The sequence below is a fragment of the Mastigoproctus giganteus genome, chromosome 5, assembly GCF_048544385.1.
Source record: "Mastigoproctus giganteus isolate SK-2022 chromosome 5, ASM4854438v1, whole genome shotgun sequence".
Lineage (NCBI taxonomy): Eukaryota > Metazoa > Arthropoda > Arachnida > Uropygi > Thelyphonidae > Mastigoproctus > Mastigoproctus giganteus.
In genome coordinates this window covers 209,043,837-209,064,942 of record NC_143579.1, presented here as the reverse complement: position 1 = coordinate 209,064,942, position 21,106 = coordinate 209,043,837, and the positions used below count along the sequence as shown (strand labels likewise).

The following is a 21,106-nucleotide window of genomic DNA, read 5'->3' as shown; positions in this document are numbered from 1 at the left end:
GACACGATCTGAGCAAACATTGACATCAGAAGTTTTGAAATAGTAAACCGACCAAGGAAAAGAAGAAAAGAAATCTTGCAGATCATCCCATTTTGCATTCTTGTAATGCCAAACAATACGAGGTTGAGAATACCCATGAGATGAAGGCTCCATTGGTGAAGACAATGACCAAGTTGTGATCTGAGGTGCCTAAAGGTCCGCTGACGTTGACCATGTACTTTGAAGGGTTCTTTGTGAGAAAAAGATCAAGCGTGTTGGCTGTATGATTAGGATTGTCCAGTATTCTTGTAGGTAAATGAACAATCTGTGCAAAGTCATTAGTAATTGCAAAATCTCAGAATTTCAACCAGCTGGGTCAGTGTGACTAGAAAATGGAAGCCAGCTGGAGTTGTGAACATTAAAATCACCTCACTGTTAAGAAAATTGGACTGGAGAAAGTCAAGTTGCAAAGAGAGGAAGTCAAAGAGCTCCAAGTGATTTGTGGAGTTGGGATTAAGGTAGAGACAACAAATGAATTTGGCACAATGAGGCAGAGAGATTTTAAGCCAGAGAAGATTGAAAAGAGGAGATTCCAAATTACATCTCTGACAGGGAATATTGGAACGGACATAAGTGCCACCTTTGAGGTGAAATAATCATACAGCAAATAATTTGGCCAATTAAATGAACAGTAGTTGAATCAACTGATAACTGAGATTCTGTCAGAAAAAGTACATGGGGTTTGGCAAACTGCAAGAGGAAATGGACTTCATTGAGACCACGTATATTTGTGAAATGGACTAGGAAGTGTTTGGGAGGTTTAGATCTTTTCGCAGATAAGCTTACTCTATTAATTTGACAATTCGTGATGTATTCAATAGTAAGAAAAAGTAGGGGAGGGGACATGCTGTATGAAGTAGTGAAATTTTTTGATATGGCTTACACATGGTAAGAATGTACCCAGATTCTTGACGTAACGTGGCCTCGACAATGCCCCCCTCCCCACATACACACTACTCGGACTTCCTCCAGTCACTATCTGCCAGAGTAGAGGTAGCAAGATTATACACTAGCCAATAGGTTCGGTTCTGTGTACTAACTAGCAGCTGGCCTGTGAACACCGTTTTAGAGCTGTACCCTCGAAATGAAAGGAAGATTGGATCTTGCCATGATGTTCATCGTAACCTCAAAAGTCGTCAGTTATACTGCATGATGGAAGAGATGGGGAAGAGTTGACAACTTAGCTCTGGAGACTAAACATGGGTTCCACCACTTCAAGCCTCCAATAAGCAAAGTGGTGGTATTGTACCGGTTGATGAGAGTTGTTGTTTGTTATTTGGTTTTTAGGAGCATCAGCAACTATGGCCATATTGCTCTGGGATATGCGGTGGTCATTCCCTGACCTTTCCGCATCCTCCGTATTTGGTGGTGATGGGCTCGAACCCCGGTCTAATCAAGAAGCGTGTGCTACGCACTGCTGCTCCTTCCCACCTGGCTATGGAGACGCCTTGATGAGAGTCGTCTACCACCTAGTATTGCCTTGTAACACAGTGGGGCGGCATTCCTACATGTGGTGTGGGTGGTCACTCACAGTGTGCTTGTGCATGGAGGTTATACCCAGGATTACTAACAGTCCCACCATCGTGAAGGTGCAAGCAGAGGATTTGGCTGTCACAGACCGTCCAGACTTCGCCGAAATTGGCTTTCTCCTTGACTTTGAAAGGCTTGGCTACACTTATCAGAAATTTCCAACAGCTTGTCCTCCATTAAAATGCTGGGCCTACAATTTATTTAGGGCTAGCATTTATTTAGAATTTTAATTTATTGAAAAATATTGAATACAATATTTCATCAGTAGTGTTCTGTACTCTGGTGAGGAATGCTCACTGATACTGTATGATGAGGTCTCAACAAGTTATGATAATTATATAATTGCTGTCGCTGAGATCACTGAGACACTGACTCATGAACAGATAGTATCACTGCAGAGAAATATTTCTAACACCCTGTATTAGGATCAGTGGATTTAAGACAGCAGGTCATCTCATTCTTCATTCTTATAATGCACAGTGACACAAAGGTGACAATGGCCACAGGGCAAAGGCTCCATTGGAAACAAAATCATCAGAAGTATGTAGAGGAGAACTAACAGTAACTGTTTACTTTGAATGGTTATTGGCGAGGAAACATTCATGGTTGTTAGGTGTGTGGTTATAGATTTTCTAGCATTCTAGTAGGTAAATTAACAAGTTTTGAGATAATTAGTAATAGCAAAAGCCTATCTCTACTAGTTAGAGTTGTGAATATTAAAATCACCAAGTAAAATTGCATCAATGTAGGAAAGTCACATTAGAAAAAGACAAAGAAAAGTTTCAAAGAAAGTCAAAAAGTTCAGGGTCATTTATGAGTTGGATGAACAGAATAATTTAGATGAGACTCGAGATTAGCAAGTTTCTAGTAAGGAACATCAAATTAAGACATTCTGCGACATTGCTTTTAAAATGGAAATAATCACGCGATGAATAATTAGAACCAATTAGGTGAGTGATGGTTGAGATACTCTCATAAAAAGTGAGACTTGGCAGATTATAGATGGGAAATGGGTATCATTAAGATTGAACCAAGACCATGTATATTTGCAAAATGAATTAGGAAATTATTTGGCAGATTAGTTCTTTTCGTTTTTCAGTTACTTTCATTTGCATAATGAAGTTCCATTTATGATGTTTTGATGTAGATTAGGTAAAATTGGGGGGGGGGGACATGTATAAATTGATAATTTTAGATATGGCATGTATTTATAAGACTCCTTCCCCAATGGTACCTGTTTCTTAATGCAGTGTACAGGTAGTTCTCCACTTTACAAGTTAATTCGTTCCTAGCGTGCGCTCGTAAAGCAAAAACTTGTAAAGCGGGAATTCATTTCCCATAGATATAAGGTTAAAAATAGGGGTTACATTATCAACAATGAAATTAGTTAGCTAATTAGTTTATGTTTAAACAATGATTGATTTATCCAAAGCAATGAAAATGTAGCCTGTACAATTAAGCAAATTATAATAATAAAGAAATTATTTACGACTTACAAATGTCAAAGAATGTTTATTCTTCACCATCATCAATGACTAAATTCAAACTCGTTGATCACTCATTATTGGCTCGGCACTTGTTCGTTTGTTGCACAAGGAGTCGCCGTCTTCAGAAATGCTTCAAGAGGCGTTTATTTCCAAGATAATCTTCTCTTTTCTTTATAAATTTCAATAGCATGCATAAGCAGTTTTTAACGGAACGCACAAATTGCAACTAACACGATTTGCACAGAGTAACAAGTTTACGAAGCTTTAAAAAAAAAAGGAATGAAGAAAAGATTCCGAAAATTTATATATGTTTTTTATACGATTGAAGATTTTAGTAAAGGACAAACGCATTTCACCATAATAACATAAAAACCCACACAATTCCAGCTATTGGTATTTTCACAAATGCAGTAACATGGAGTTTACTACCCGTTTATAATTGCTTGCAGTAAGTAACAGGAAAGCCAATAAACTGGAAAGTACAAATGGTTTTATGGTCGTGACCTGCAGAATATGCTTTAGAAAAATGTCATAAAGGCCTTCAAAATAGGTTCTTATAACAGAACATATGACAATGATGCAAGTGTAGTGTATTTTAATGATTTGAATTGGTAACTAATACAAATTGGACTAAAAGAACAACCTTTTAGAGAGTTATATAGTGAAAATTTGAACTTTCGAGATCGTGGAATGAATTACCAAAAAACAATGTGTTATTGGGTTCACATTACGATATTTTTGCGATACAATGGTAACGGATTAATATTGTAAAGCAGGGTACACTGTATTGTATAACTATGCGTGTGGTTTGAAATGCGATATTTATGAATGTTTAACATTCGTTTTTTGCAATTAATGTTCATATTTTCAATTTTGTTGATACTTGGGGGGGGGGGACTCGTAAACCCGAGAACTCATAAAGCGAGAACTGCCTGTATAGTACAATCAGATTAAGACACCTTAAAATAATGAGGCTTTGCTGAATTTTGTATAATGCAGTATCTAGACGAGCATTATCATATTGTACATAGTCATTTTTTTTTTATTTATAAACCCCCTTTGACTTGCATGCTATTGGGGCATAATATAACTCGTGTGCTTATGATGTGTTGATTTAACAAAAACTGTTTTTATAATTTTTTTTTTTTTTTTTCCTACCTATGCACTGATCAGCCAAAACATTATGACCACCTACCTAATATGATGTTGGTCCTCCACGTGCAGCCAAAACAGCTCGTACCCAGCGAGACATGGATGCTACAAGATTTCTAAATGTGGCTTGTGGTATCTGGTACCAACACGTAACCAACTGATCCTTTAACTCCTGTAAGTTCCATGGATGAGACGCCACAAATCGGCGTTGCTGTTTCAACACAAACCACAGTTGCTCGATGGGATTGATGTCTGGGGAATTTGGAGGCCAGGTCAATACCTGGAACTCTTCCTCATGTTCTGTGAACCAGTCTCGAACAATCCGGGTGGTGTGGCATAGCGCGTTATCCTGCTGAAAGACAGTACCGCAAGAGGTGAAGGCTGTTGCCATGAAAGGGTGTATCTGGTAGTAGTAGTAGTGGCATGTGATGCAAGAAAGCATGTGTATGAGCTTATGCAGCATGAGCCAAAAAAAAAAATCACACCGTTCCCTCCAAATCCTGTCTAGTTTCTCCTTAAATTTATTCAACATATCAGCTTCCACGACAATGGAAGTTTGTTCCAGCAATTAACCACCCGCTGGCTAAAGGCAAATTTCCGCACATCTATTCTACATCTGTCCTTTCTTAATTTGAATTTATGCCCCCTTAGGTTCGTAATTTGAACAAGTGGAAGGATCCCATCAGAATTCAGCGTGCTCAACCCATTCAAGGCCTTATGTACCTCAATCAGATCACCGCGCAGGTGCCTAGTCTCCAGCCACTGCAATTTGCAGAACTTAAGCCTCTCTTGGTAAGAGGAACCCTTCATTCCCCTCACCAATCTTGTTGCCCTTCTCTGTACACGCGCAAGTAAATCTACATCCTTCCTAAGATGAGGCCTCCAGACCTGTACGCAGTACTCAAGGCATGGCCTGACCATTGCCTTATACAGAGGGATAATCACCTCCTTTTCCCTGCTAGCAAAATTCGTATATACCATTGATAAAACCCCATGACCTGCCCTGGCAGCCTGTCTGCATTGCTCAGAAAACTTCATATCTGCCTGCACAATTACTCCCAGGTCTTTTTCATTTTCTACCACCTTAAGTGTAGTACCACACAATTGGTACGTTTCTCTGGAGTTACTTCTACCCATATGGTCAGTAATGATGTTTAGATAAGGTGTTAAGGTGTATTTAGTGTCAGACGGCATCAGGGGTTCCCCCCATCCATCTCCATGTAGTTTTAGTTGTGGGTGTACCAGTTCGCTGGAAATGCTGGAGATTTAAAGTGTATGAATATTTTATATGTGTAGTGTTGTGTACCATTGTTGGTCTGGTCGTTTAGTCACTGGGCTCCTGCTGAGGCCCAACATTGCCCTGTGGAGGCGGACTAGGAACCTAGTAGTTTTAGTTTCACTCTGGCAGGTCCTGCCACTTAATTTCCTGAGATTTCAGTGGCTAGGACCTATATAAAAAAAAAATTTGGTTAATTGCTAGATAAAATGGAAGCCGTTAATATCGATGCAGTTAGATTTGTACTTATGAATTTTGATAGCTGTGTGGGACGTACGTTGTTTAGGCAGAGTAGGGGGAGAGACTGAAAGCTGGGGGAAACTTTATTTGTTATTTTTTTAGGAGCATTAGCAACTAAGACCATATTGCTCCAGGGATATGCGGTGGTCATTCCCTGACCTTTCTGCATCCTCTGTATTTGGTGGTCACGGGCTCGAACCCCGGTCTAATAAAGAAGCGTGTGCTACACACTGCCGCTCCTGCCCACCTGGCTACGGAGGTGCCCTGGGGGAAAAGACAGAAATATGGGATCGATAGGGATGGCGACCCCAGAGTTGGCAGTGGGGCATACCCGTGTCCCACCAGAGGGTGCTGAGGGGCAGAGGTCTTCCCCTCCCCCACCAGGGAGTGTGGAAGGAAAGGCACCACACTAAGGCGCGGTACAGGTCGTCATATGGTGCCTTTGCAGAGTCACTGCATTTGTCTAGTCCGGTGTAGTTGTCTGTTTCTTGATGGCTTCATTCCTGGAGTAGAGTTAGTCCAGTGGGTGTAACAAGTCTTGTTATGTGATAGCAGTGTCTCTGCTGACTTGTTGGGTCTGGCTTTACACAACATGCACAGGTCCAGGTCCCCTCCAAGTGCGGTTTGTCTCTTTCTGGTTTTATGCTGTCAGTCCAGTGTTCGTTTGTGGGTCACGGGTTTGAGTCATTGAGTTTTCGTGTTGGCCGGATAATCTGTCATTTTAGCCTGGGGTTTTTCAGTTTGGTCCATTGTGGTAGTTAGCTATTAACGTCTTCCTTCTGGAGAAAGAGTTCTTGTGCATAGCAGCTGAGGGCTGTGAATTCCTCGGGCGTGTCTAGTAGGTGGTGTTCCTCATTGTTTAGTACATATTGGATCCATGTGATTAGGAGGCTTCTAAGGTCCTCATACAACTCACGCTGATGCATAATATGCTGTCATGTTTCCTGTTCTCCACAGGTACAGCCAAAGTCTTCTGTGATGCCCAATGCATTCAGTGTGGCCCATGGCCCGTGAGTGTTTAATCCTTGGTATAGCCAAGCTGGGTCCTTTGGGTATAGTTTGGTGACGTACGGGATGAATTTGCATGTTATCGCTCCCTTGCTGGTTTTGCTCCACCCGTTTTGCCATATCTGTATCAAGTGATCTACTATTCTTTGTTTTTCTCTCTTCTGATTGTTGTTAATGTCTATGGTAAAGTCATTTATCTTGGTCGGCGTTCCCTTGGATAGATGATACATAAGGCCACAACTGGTCACTTCCAGGTCCAGTGGTTGGACCCCTGCCAGGACCTGCAGTGCACTTGTGCTTACTGTACGAAATGCCCTTATTATTGTGAGCAGAATGTTTCGTTGAATTGTCTCCATTAATCTTTTATTCACTGCAGTACCTGCTTTCACATACCATACGGGTGGGTAAGTGATAACCTGGATAAAGATTGCTTTATAGTACAGGGATGGGGTCCTTCTGTTTAGTCCTCAATCCCTGTGTATATCTCTGGCCACCAATGGCGCATCTTTTCTGAGTTACATAACTTTTAGGTACATAAGGTGTGGCTTGAAGGATAAATTTCGATCAAGGATGATTCCAAGGTATTTAATCTGATTTGACAGTTTTATTGTTTTCCCTGCCATCTTGATTTGCGTTCTCAAGTTTAAGTTGCCATTGAGTAGTACTGAGTCTGTCTTCTCGGGTGAAATTTTGAGAGTATGGAGCATAGCCCAGTCCTGTAGGATTTTAACGGATTGGTTTGCATGTGTCTCCAATCTGGATCGTGAGTCTGCTGCAATCATCAGCACCAAGTCGTCCATGAAGGCTTGAGTCTCGACTTCGCCCGGGTCCATGATGAGTAGTTCATTGAATAACGTATTTCACAAGAGCGGCCCCAGGACGGATCCCTGAGGGCAGCCCCTACAGACTGGCCTGTTTAAGCTTTAGAAGGGTGTCACTACCTGGCTGTCTGTGAAGTAAGCTTTGATGCCGTTGTATAAATTCATTGGTACTTTCGCTGCCCTGAGCCTGGCCAGAATGCTCGGCCACCAAAGGGTGTCAAACGCCCTGGTAAAGTCCACTACTATAACAAGGATGTACTTTTTAGTGCATTGAGCTGCTTTTATGACCAGGCCCTGAATGGCTTCAATTGTTGATGATCCTGGTGTGAATCCATACTGCTTGGATGTGTTTAGATTTGCTTTGTGGTAATGCTGTTGTAATCTCTTATGTAGTAGTCTCTCGTGTAGTTTTCTTAGCATTGAAAGCAGAGTTATTGGCCAATAAGAATTCAGTAATCCCTTTTTTTTTTTTTTTTTTTTTCTTGTTAGTTGTTGGCGCATCAGCTTCTATGGCCATAATGCACCTCCCAAAGTTTTTGCATTTTACTGTGATCCAAGCCTGAGGCGGGAATCGAACCTGCGACCTTTGGGTTGCCAGGCATGCACTTTACCTACCTGGCTAGCCCAGTCATCCCTGGGGTTTGGTTGGGTTCTTGGGTATCAGCTTTAGATTGGCTGTTCTTCTTCTAGATGGGAACTGGCCTGTTCTTAGACAGCAGTTGAATAGTCAAAGTAGAAGTTCCAGGATGGTTTCTGTGGCTTTTTTGATTATCTCTGGTTGTATTAGATCCGGGCTGGGACATTTTTTGTTCCTTGTTCTTGCCGCAGCTTCATGCAGTTCATCTGTTGTGAAAGGGGTCTCTATTTGGTGTGTTGTATATTCCTCGTTTGCCTGGCAAATTGCCTGCTGATACTGCATTAGTAGTTCAGGCAGATCTTGTATTATGGCATTTAGAATGTTTGTAACTGATTCCTCCCAGGTTGTGGTTAGGTCTCACTGTGGAATTTTTGTTGCAGTTATCACTTCTCCCCTGGGTAATTTATTTTTATACCACTCCCCAGGGGGCATTGTTTCCTATTATTTGGATAAGTCTTTCCCAGGTTGTCCTCTTATTCTTTTTTATTGTCTCTGTATATATGTTCCTGATTTGCCTATATTGTTGTCATGGTTCTGCTACTTCATCAGGGGGCCATGTTGCTCGGGCCCTCTGGTACTGTTTTTGCTTGTTTTGCACCTGTCTCTGGAGCTCTGGGGTCCACCAGGGCAACGGATGTGGGAGCCATGGCTGCTTCGGCAGCACTGGTGATATAGTGGGTTGTTTCTCGCTGTAGCTGGTCAGGATTTTTGCTTCTGCTGCCTCTTTCCTGTATGGCCAGTTTCTCCAAATATTGTTGTTCTCTGGTGAGGAGGTGTTCTCGGAATATGTCCCAGTTTGCCTTGCCTATTGCAAACCTGTACTGCATGTGTCTGGTAACTGTTGTTCTGGTTAGGTTTCTTTCTATACAATAGGTGATAGTTCGGACATGGTCCATTGTTTTGCACAGTCCAGTTTGTGACATGGCTTTCATTGTTCCTGGAGGTTAAGGTTATGTTGATTGTTGACTCCCATGGTGTATTACAGTACATTGGGAGGCAGAAGGGCTGATTGTTGACTATGAAAATTGAATTTGCAAGAAATTCTTCTAATCGCTGTCCATTCATCGTACCCCAGTGGTCTGGTGTTGGACTGTGCCAAAGGTGAGATCGGCAGTTGATATCGACCCCTATAAGGATTTTCTGCCCTGCTAGAGTAGATTGTATGGTCTGTAAATAGGCTGTGGAAAAGTAAATTTCAGTTCCCGGTCTGCAGTAGTGAACAATCGCATAAAAGCTTCCTATAGAGCTCATGATATGGGCACAGGCAGTGCATAACTGGGGAATTTTTGTAACTGTTAGCTCTGGGTTCCTTATCAGTATGGCTGCCGAGGGAGTATCTTCATTGCTTTGCACTATTTGATAATTAAGTAGATAGCCTCTAACTTTTTTCTGGTAGGGTATGGTTCGAGTATGATTATGATGTCAGCGTTTTCCTTGTCCACCCTAAGGCACACTTGAGCCTGCTGTGCATTCAGTTGGTGGATCTTTAGTACTCCATTGTAACATTTATGGTGTGTTCCCCCATAGTCGATTCTTGATTGGAAGGTAGAACATTGAATATTGTAATCGATGGTCCTTTTCTTTTGGGGGCCTCTACCGTGAGTCCCAGGTAATTTATCTTTGGATTCAATAGTATTTCTTCTGCCTCTTCCTTACTCTCCATCTCTATGATGATTCCAGGATTCTTTGTTTTCCTAATAGATTTGATTCTGGTGTTTTCAAAGTCTTCTTTCAGGTTTTCTCTGGCCTTTTGCTTGATTTGCTCACTGGAGTTTTTCTCCTGTCCAGTGGGTCTGAGGATGACAATATTTGGGGTCTTCAGTAACGTCTTCCTTTTCTGGATTGGTGCATTGCTTGTTTTTTCTGCCTTGCTTGATGTATTCCTCAGTGCTTGGGTGTATGTGGGGGTGCACTGTGGAATTTTTTTTACCCCACAGTTGACATAGGCCTGGAGTTTTGTGTTGACCCTCCCACTTATGACTCTTTTGATTCCATTTGAGAACGCGTTTCCTGGTCTGAGGGGCTCCATCACCTCCTTGTTGGTCAAGTATAGTAATGTCATCGTTTTGGGTCTGCTGCATGGAGTGTCTGATTTTATCCATTTTCTCCTTATTTCAGTATTTGCTGGAAAAATGAGTCTGGTCGGTTTCTCGGGATTATTCTCTTGCTGTTGAACAGCACTTTAAAAATTATGGCAAATGATGCCCACCACAAGTTTGTAGCTTAAACGAGAGGCTAGTTATGTGTCTTTAAGATATCGGTTTATCCCCTCAGCACTGGAGGATGCGTAAACAGCCAAGTGTTAAAAATGCCCCTAGAACCTGTGGGATTACTTACCAGTAAGGTATTCGGGGGGGGGGGGGGGGGGGGGGCGAAAGTGAGGATAATATCGAGAACACTTAAGATTTGCTGGAGAAGAGTTCACTCCTTACCATGTAAAGTCTTGGGGGGGGGAATAACTAAAGTCGTTTTATTCTTTACAATTGTCGCACAGCACGTTTGAAATTTTTGGAACAGAGACACTGTTCAAGGTCACTTTGTTTGGTACACCTCCCCAGTCAAGTGCCAGGTGGAAATGTGGCAGCCACGTATATCTGCCACCTCTCTATATCCCTGTCGTCAGCCACATGGTGACCAGTGCAGTCTGATAACAAAGGATACAGATAATTACACATCAGTCTGACTAATTACCCAACAAAATAACAAAAGTTTCTCACAACAGGTTTCCACTGATGTTGTTCTTCCTGGTGATACATTTTTCTTTCACTGTAATAAACTTTAACCACATATTTAAGCGCAAAATAACGTCCAGCCATATTCCGGTAGGTGGTAGACATCAGAGTGCCCAGCGCATGGATGACTGGACCCAGGGTATCCCAGCAGAACATTGCCCAAAGAATAACACTGCCACCATCAGCTTGTTTTCATACCACAGTACATCCAGGCGGCATTACTTCTCCAGGTAAACGACACATGCATACCCGGCCGTCCACATGGTACAACAGGAAACGTGATTCATCAGACCAGACGACCTTCTTCCAATCACTCAAGGTCCAGTCTTGATGGTCGTGTGCCCATTGTAGGCACTGTCAATGGTGAACCGTGGCTAGCACGGGCACTTGGAGCAGCCTGCGGCTACGCAGCCCCATTTTCAGCAGGGTTCGATGTACTGTGTGTGTGTGTGTGTGTGTGTTATGACACATTACTCCTGTCACCAGCATTCCAATTACCAGCGAGTTGCGCCAGTTTCCCCTTCTGTTGCCACGTACCATCTGGGAGAGCCTTCACTCACCTTGAGCATTGATGAGCCATGGTGTTGACCTTGCCAGCAGTTTGTGGGTTTTCCCTCCTTGGACCACTTTCGGTAGTTACTAACCACGACTGACTGTGAGCATCCTACCAGCCATGCCATTTCGGATATGCTCTGACCCAGTCGTTTGGCCATTACAGTTTGGTCTTTGTCAGATCAACTTGTAATAAAGTCTGCTTAAGTCTGCTGCCTTTCTCACCTGATGAACAAGTGTAACACTGATTAACGGAGCTCAGTATCAGGTGTGTTTTTATACCATGTCCCGACCCACGCATGCGGCATAGTTCACCTGCAGTTGCCTTGATTTGCAAAACAACTTGCTGGTCATAATGTTTTGGCTCATTGGTGTAATGATGCAACTTGACATGACTTTATGCTAAATTGTATTGTAATTCTTGTTAAAATATGTTTTTGTGAGACTTTTTATTCTTCAGTTTCTTGAAACTAAAAGCCATTCTGTATTTAAAATTTTTCCAATTTCTAAAAGTTAACAGTTAAGTGTGTTGATTTCATTGACTGCTTGTAATTCAGTGAGCAGTTGTCACCAGTTTCTATATTTTAATGCAATATAATTATCATTATTTTAAATAGTAGGTCAGTGATCAGATGTTTAGATTTGAGAAATTATTGATTTTAATTTGAATAAATTGATTATTGATAGTATTTTTAAAAAATTAAATTTTATTTTAAAATAGGTTCGATTTCCTTCTCACTTCACATCAGACCTTAAAGATCTACTTAAAAATTTATTACAAGTTGATCTAACAAAGAGATTTGGTAATTTGAAGAATGGTGTTAATGACATAAAAAATCATAAGTGGTTTAGCACTACTGACTGGATTGCCATCTTCCAGAAAAAGGTAATAATTTAAACATGTAGTTGCTTATCATTTTGATTTTTTTTTTTTTTTTAGAATGCTTCAGTTTGGCCTTTTTTACATATGGGTTATTTGAAGTATAAAATACTGTTTTATATATTATTATTAATTTTATTTTATTTTTTTTTTGTTTAAATCTTGTTGCTGAATTTATTCTTAACTGCGAGCCATGCCTGTTAACTTATTAAAATATTAGTATAAACTCACGTTATACATCAATGTAAATAGGTTTAGCTACAACATTTATTTCTTTAGTACTCACACACCAATATATAAGAGTATTTTCATTATTATTTTCTTTAACCTTCCAAAATCTACGCATTAGATAGTAATAGTATTTGCAAATGCACATGACTTATTTCCGAGAGAGGCAGTACTCAGACAGACCATATGAACCAGGTTTGGATATTATTACACAACAATTTTCTAAACAATTTCCTCCACTTTCTTCATGCTATCTGTAACATCAGAGAATATATAGAGCATGACGTCGGTCACATAGCATTAGAAATTAAACTACATCACTCGACAATATTAACATCTTTTAACAGATATTAACATCAACAATATTTTGCCTTTAGCCAGCTGGTGGTTGATTGCTGGAACAAAGTTCCATCTGTCGTTGTAGAAGTTGATAGCTTAAATAGATTCAAGGCAGAACTAGACAAACATTTGGAGTGAGTGGATAGGTGAAATGAGAAGCGTGTGTTTTTTTTTTTGTTTTTTTTTGGCTGATGTTATATAAACTTGCTAATGCTAATCACCAAATTCAAGAAATTATGAAACAGTGAATATTAGTACCCACTTCAAATAAACGGTATACTTCTAACAGAGTTCCATTTATTAGAGTGCAACACTAGGGAAAATCATCACAGTATATCATAACATATGATCATCAGCTTAGAGCTAACTACAGGACTGTCCATTTTGCTCTTTTAGAAATTTCTGTTGCTTCACCAGGATTTCTCACTTATAAAAATGTATGTAAATTATGTAAACTTGGCATAGACATTATTTCATAATGTGCTTAAACATGACCTTTGTGAGATAGTAAGCTTGCTCATTTGTTATGAGAAAAATTATATATATATATATAATCTTTATTGTATACAAACATGGTATATACAATAGACCCTTCACAGCAGCAATGCCAGGGGTTTTACATTGGATGGTGGACAATAATAGCCTTGGGGAGACGGGGCCCACATCGAAGTTCGGGCTCATTCCCCAGAGCCAACAATAAAATAGAATCAGTGTCAGATTATTTACAGGACATTTTATGGTTTTGACAGTATTTACAATGAAATAAAGATATTCATATTTACATTATGTTATATTAATATTTATATTCATAACGATATTCTTCACTTTATTTACAACACATTCATAAAGACATCGTGCTTTCAACATTATTTACAATATATTGGACATTATTATGCTGCTCTTATTAATGTGCACTTTGCCTGGCCAAGGTCAGGCTCTTAAGGATCTGTCTTCGGTACCCCCGATCCTTCACAAACCTACAGAGGTCGCCGTCAATTGAAACGATTGTGGGGAGCATCTCCTTGGGGAGAAAGCGGTCACTGAGCGATAGTCTGTTATAGTGAGCTGTGAGCATGGGAGCTGACCTCAGTCCGGGTAGAGGGATCCTCCAGCCACACAGTTCCCAGATGCTTGGCTCCGAGACCATTCCGGTTGTCATCTTGACAGTGAGAACAAGGCGTTTTTCAAATACAAGATCTGGAAGTCGGGCAAAATGAAGTGACGTCGCCATCGCAGTTGTCCTTTGCTGGGGTGGACGACGATGTTTTTGCGTGATCCAACGAAGGAGCCAGTATTCGGCGGAGTACACGCGCTTGATGTTGGTATGGGCTGCGGACCCCCAAATTTCCGAGGCATACAGTACGACGGAGTATACTGAGGTGTATACGTATCGACGAGTCACATCCAGATCCCTAACGTGGAGCAGTTGTTGTTTTGTGGTCCAGCGCATTTGACAGAATTTTGCTGTGAGCTTGTCAATGTGGGGGTTGAAGCTCAGTTTATAGTCGAACACGACGCCCAAGTCTGTATGCATCTTGACCATTGGGAAGGGAATGCCGTCTAGAGAAGCTTGGATTTCAGTGGGTTGGCGCTTCAGAGAAAAGACCATTTGGGCTGATTTGGCGGGGTTAATGAGGAGGCCAAATTGATGGAGATAGGATCCTAGGTTATGTAACTTTTCACAGATCTTTTTATTGATGTTTGAGAGATGTTCGCCGGGGTTAATCTGAGTATATATTTTAATATCATCGGCATAGCAGAGTATGTCTTCTCTCTGTTGCACAAACGGAATAATAATTGCGGTGAATAATGCTCCGGAGAGAACTCCGCCTTGGGGAACTCCCGCAGTGATCTTTCTCCTTTGACACTGTTTCTTTCTCCTATTCACTTTATACCAATCCAATTATCAGTGGAACATCCATGTCACTCACTGCTTCTAATACACACTATGGCATAATTATTAGAGCAGGTACAACAAACACGTGCCATTGAGATCTCAGAGTCGGCAGTGGTATCGCCTCCATTGCCAATTATATCATGAAGCACATAAAATGTGAGGTAATAACGAACTTGCCATAATCCATCAGAGTCTGTAAAAGATATGTAATGATGTGTTTTTGATATTTTGTAAAAATACTGTGGGCACCATATACTGTGGTACACTAATGAGCCAAAACATTATGACCACCTACCTAATATGATCTTGGTCCTCCGCGTGCAGCCAAAATAGCTCGTACCCGGCAAGACATGGATGCTACAAGATTTCTAAATGTGGCTTGTGGTATCTGGTACCAACACGTAACCAGCCTCGAACAATCCAGGTGGTGGGGCATGACACATTATCCTGCTGAAAGATGGCACTGCCAGAGGGGAAGACCGTTGCCATGAAAGGGTGTACCTGGTCAGCAATGACGTTTAGGTAGGTGGTAGACGTCAGAGTGCCCAGCACATGGATGACTGGGCCTAGGGTATCCCAGCATGACACCGGTGCCACCAGCTTGTTTTCGTCCCACAGTGCATCCAGGTGGCATCACTTCCCCAGGTAAACGACATGCATATACCCGGCCATCCACATGGTGCAACAGGAAAACATGATTCATTGGACCAGACAACCTTCTTCCAATCACTCAAGGTCCAGTTTCAATGGTCGTGTGCCCATTGTAGGCTCTGTCACCGGTGAACCATGGTTAGCATGGGCACTCAGAGCGGCCTGCGGCTACGCAGCCCCATTTTCCACAGGGTTCGATGTACATTACTCCCATCACCAGCATTCCAGTTACCGGTGAGTTGCACCAGTCACCCTTCCTTTGCCATGTACCATCCGGGAGAGCCTTCACTCACCTCAATCATCAATAAGCTGTGGTTGTTCAACACCTCTCTGGCGGTTCGTGGGTTCCCCCTCCTCAGACCACTTTCAATAGGTATTAACCACGGCTACCAGCCGTGCTGTTTCGGATATGCTCTGACCATTACAATTTGGCCTTTGTGAAACTCACTTAAGTCTGCTGCCTTTCCCATCTGAAGAACAAGAGTAACATTGATTAACGGAGCTCAGTATCAGGTGTTTTTCTACCGTGTCCCAACCCGCACAGTAGTTCACCTGCAGTTGATTCGATTTGCATAACGATTCGCTGGTCATAATGTTTTGGCTCATTGGTGTATGCAACAGTTCATGCCATTATACAGTTCATGTGCAAACACTGGCAAATTACTGTTCCTCTTACCCAATGTTCTGATCAGACAGGATCATCTCACCACAATTATCTATTGAAAACTGATGTCTGCTGGCAAATATGCAGGTCAATATCCAGCCCAGTAGAAAACAGGTAGAGTCAGAGCCTTCTCACATCATGTAAATTAACAACCAAAACAGAAAAAATTAACACGATCTAACTTGACCCATCATTATGAAAATCCTCCTCTTGAAGTAATCAGGCACACCAAATGGCAATCTAGACAGACAATGATCCATTGCAACAAAGTTTTTCCATTCTATCAGTTGTTTCCAAGTTATGGGCCCAGATATGAAAAAAAAAAAAAGTGTCAAACGCATAATAGTTTCAACAGCAAACCCTGGGATAACCTAATGTAATGTCAAGATACTTACACTGTGTGGAACTTGAGCAATATTATATACAAAATACAGTGTCCGAATTGCCGTAATGTTTACATAGGCAAAGTCCACCAGAAAACTTTCTATTCTGTAATGGCCTAAAACATTAAAAAAAAGATTAATATTGACAGCAATATTAAAATCACTGTTGGCATATATAATAATTATTATTCTGAGTAGAGCAGTCTGTGCTGAATCTCATTTATGTATATGCATAGTTATTCTCTCCTGTGAGGCGCCTCCGTAGCCAGGTGGGAAGGAGCAGCAGTGCGTAGCACAAGCTTCTTGATTAGACCGGAGTTCAAGCCAGTCACCACCAAATACGGAGGATGCGGAAAGGTCAGGGAATGACCATCGCATATCCCGGAGCAATATGGCCTTAGTTGCTAATGCTCCTAAAAACCAAAACAACAACATCTCTCCTGTGCTCCAGAGCAGTGGTACACATACCCCTGACTGTGTATGAGGTCCTTTTGAGGGGTATACAGAGATTGCTTATATAATACAAGGGTGAGTAAATTGAAAACTGCAAATGCAAATAATAAAACTACTGTATCATGTTATTTCCTTAAAGTCTGCTGACAACACTGAGTGCATGCACTACCATCTGCTATATCACCTTAAGGAGACAGTATATGAGATTATGACTCTACTGCAGTCATGCACAAAGATTGGGAGAGGATATATAATTCATTTATTGAGGTGCAAAAGGGAAGGAAACCAACAGATATTTATCATAAGAGTATCACTAGCACATTGAAGCATGCTTGCAGTGCAACAACAGACCCTCATTTTACTCATTCTGTGCTAAAGACATTACAAGCAATATCATTTAAAGTTAATCTACATGAATGGCTGCAAGACCAGCCAAAAGAGGTATTCTCAAAGAACACATTTATTTGAGTGTTTCCTCCTCATTAAATTTATATATAAATAAAAATTAATATGTAATAATTTTTAACTTAAAAATATACCAGGGATAAGACTTTAAGGGCTTTTTGCACTTTAAGGGCTTAAGCCTCGGGCTGCAAAAGGATTAGACAACGTACAAGTTAGTACAAATGCAGCATATTAGTATACAGAAAACTCTTAATTAGCAAATAAACATCATCGTTTTAGTTAAATCTTGTATTGTGAATACCTTCATGAGTTGCCATGGTATTGCACTACTTCGAATAAGTAACGCTTCACCAAAGGAGAAGACTATTGTTACTTATTCTCAGCAGATATCACCACCCAGACGGCACCGTTTCGGGGCTATTTATATATGTGTGGGATAATAACTGTACTATCCACTTGTCCCTGTTAGACTTAGAAAAGCAAAAGGGGCTCACATCTTGTGAGTATGGGCTTGGCAAACCCAGGGTTCTGAGCTGGATATCATCATTCTTCTCTTTTTTGGTGATTTCTCTCTCAGTGCAGCTCAGGATTTTTTTTTTTTTTTTGACTGGTACAGCATAAGCCTCAGGCTTCCTTGCATCGTATGGCTAATAATAATAATAAAGTAGAGGGAAAGTAATAGTAGGAGTGGAAGAAGAAAAGAAATGGTGTAGAAGAATGAAAGGGACAGTAACTCCTTCAACTCAAAAACTTCTCGAATAGGCAATGCTTTCCCAGTAGGGAAGACTGTTGTTACCTACTCTCAGAAACTCTGAGCAGCATCAGGCGTCCCACAGTGACCATTTCAGGGCTACTTGACCCTTCTTTGGTGGGTGGGTACTCTGGTGATGCAATGATGACAAAACAGTTATGAAGTATAACTCCACAATATGAGAGGTGCCTGATGGTGTATAAAGTGAATTTAGACCGAAGCACTTTAACAGCTTAAGCCTCAGGCTGCAAAAGAATTAGACAACGTACAAGTTAGTGCAAATGCAGCAAACTCTGAATCAAAAAAAAAGAGAGGTCAAATGGCACTTCTCCATAGAACTTTTGCTACAAAACCAATAAATGATTTCTTTAATCACAGGGTGTCGAAACACAACAGTGAATATATTTTTCAAGGGTTGTGTTAAAACATAGACAAATACCAGAAATGTAAAAAACAAAGTATTCTAAATTGAAATAACATCTCATTTTATTAAAATTAGCATGTTCCATTAAGATTACCATGTGCAGGACTTTACAGATCAGTCTAGTGGCTATACAGTTGAACCTTGGTCTATCTGCTATTTATATCTGTTTTTATTTGATCATGAAAAATAAACATTCAAAGGTTATTCAATGGTTGTGAGTTGGGGCTCATAACTTTGAGTGACCTGGTAATTTATGATCTCATATGGTTTTTAAATGTATTGCTTCAATGTGCTAGTAATAATTAACATATGAATAAAATGTTAAAATCATTTAAAAAAATTTCGGAGCTTTTAATTTCAGAGAGTTATATCTTGAACAGATCATCCAGTATCATGGTGTATTTGATTGATAATGATTGCTTTGGGAAGTTAACATTATGTGAATTTAACCCTAACAAGCAAGGTAAATGTAGATATTTTAAACCCATCACATGACAGGAGGAGGAAACTTTTGTGAATGGTGGCTGCAGTTTTAGAAGTTTTTTTTCCCTTTTATTTATTTTATTTTCAATTTTTTTAACATGTCTTAGTATGCCCTCTTCCCCCAACATGCACACATGTTTGGAAACACTTTTCACAGATCGCATTTGGATCTTGAACAAATTTGAACTATTTTTAAGCCATATTAAAACTTAAAATGGACAAAATTACAGCATGACGGATGAAACTCCTTAACTTTATAACCAGCTAATTTAATTTTATCAAAAAAATAAATGCACCGCTCATACCATAAATATCATTGCCATCACTTAAGTTTCATTGTTTAAATTTAAAGCATATGTGATATCACTCTACCCTGCATATTTTGTCTTTAGGAGTAGCTGCAAAAACTGTCTTCAATTTTGAAACTTCATAATATGCCACTAGCAAATAGTTGCTGCTTAGACAATTCTGTTTAGTCTTTATGAAATCTCATAAAGTTAACAGAAAATAGTGCTGTTATAAGTCTCATGCCAATTGATTAAAGCTGCACAAAAAATGGACAAAACTTGAACTAATTGCATTATGTCAGAGTATACTTGTTAAAGTTTAAGCACCTTTTTTTTTTACTATTTTCTTTATGACTGTGATTAGCACATTAGGTCTTTAATAGTCCTGTTCTTTATTAACTGTATATCATTACAAATTAAATATTCTGTAAAAGTATTAATTTCTTCAGGTAGTAGTTGCCTTTATATAAAGTTTTCTGTATAACCTTTTGCTAAGTTTTATTTGCATGTATAACTTGTTACAAATTTTTATTTGCTTATAGTTTACCTTTCCCCTGTTCCATTTGTTAATTTGAATGCTTTGGTTTTATCATATTATAGTTTGCATGATTTTAATTGTGCTTTCTTTCTTTTTTTTTTTTTTTTTGCACCCCTTTATAGAGATTTATTTTAGATCACTTGTTACAATCCTGCTAAGTATAAGCACAGTTTTGTTTTTAATTTTCTTTCCTTTCGTTTGCATGCTGGTACTTACTCTTCCTTCTTGCATGCGTCTATCAATAGGAGAGGGCACCACTAATTCCAAAACTAACATCCAAAGGGGATACCCGTCACTTTGAAAGTTATGAAGAGAGTAAAAATATATTCAGGCGAACTCTTACTGACTACTTTTCAGCAGATTTTGTGGACTTCTAATGAATTAGTCACCTACTAACATGAAACTAACAGGTTATGTTTTTAATCCTTCTGAACTTTGACCTTTTCTATTAATGTGTGTTTTAGTATAAAAATAAAATACTAAAATGAGAAAAACAGTAACATGAACTAATATGAGCTAAAATATGAATGTAATTACAAACTTTTATTTATAGAAAAATACTAAAGTGATGAAATTTGGTGCGAGAATAACAGAAACAACTTGTGAATAATACACTTCAATTGTGTGAATTCATGATAGCACATAGAAATAAGAATTAATCCAAGATGGCAAGAGACAACAATTTCTTTGTTCAAACAATACTGTTTATCTTTGGGTGGGTGGGGGTGCAGGTATTTCAAAAAAAAATAATAATCACATGAGCAAGCATGAGTTATATTTTGTACACCACTTCATAATATTTATTCTTTATTTTATTAGATTCAAGAATGAATAATATACTTAGGACGCCCTTCCTATTAAACAAATATTATCTATCTCTCTCTTCCAACACAAATAGTGAAGTTGCCATAACACAAATCATTTGCACAAACCACCACATTGCATTTTGTACACCAGCATAGTGGCATATAGATGCCACACAAAAAATGAGTCTGTAGTATTTAGAACAGACTGAATACATGTTCTATAATTGTTTGCTTACAGTACTGAAATTAGAGTATAAGGTTAACCCAGTTTCTCTATTTACTGGTATCCCGGGTGTGACTGATGATGGAAGGGTTTTCCACCACAAAAGATGGAATGCAGAAAATATGTTAGTGAGTGGCAGGAAGGACCAATAGAATTTGGCAAGTCTAAGGGACATCCTGCTAAAGGAGTAGCTGGATTTGCTGATGTTTGAAAAAGAACA

General features: G+C 39.8%; 1 protein-coding gene across 7 annotated transcripts in view; it reads left to right on the top strand.

The window, feature by feature from the left end:
- Pka-C1 (Protein kinase, cAMP-dependent, catalytic subunit 1) overlaps window positions 1-21,106 on the top strand; it is a 617,895-nt gene that overhangs the window by 571,294 nt on the left and 25,495 nt on the right. For all 7 annotated transcript variants that reach the window (XM_090374346.1, XM_090374349.1, XM_090374348.1 and 4 more), the window contains one exon: window positions 12,196-12,360. In XM_090374346.1, the coding sequence (XP_090230472.1) occupies window positions 12,196-12,360 (165 nt within the window). The remainder of the gene's footprint in view (window positions 1-12,195; window positions 12,361-21,106) is intronic.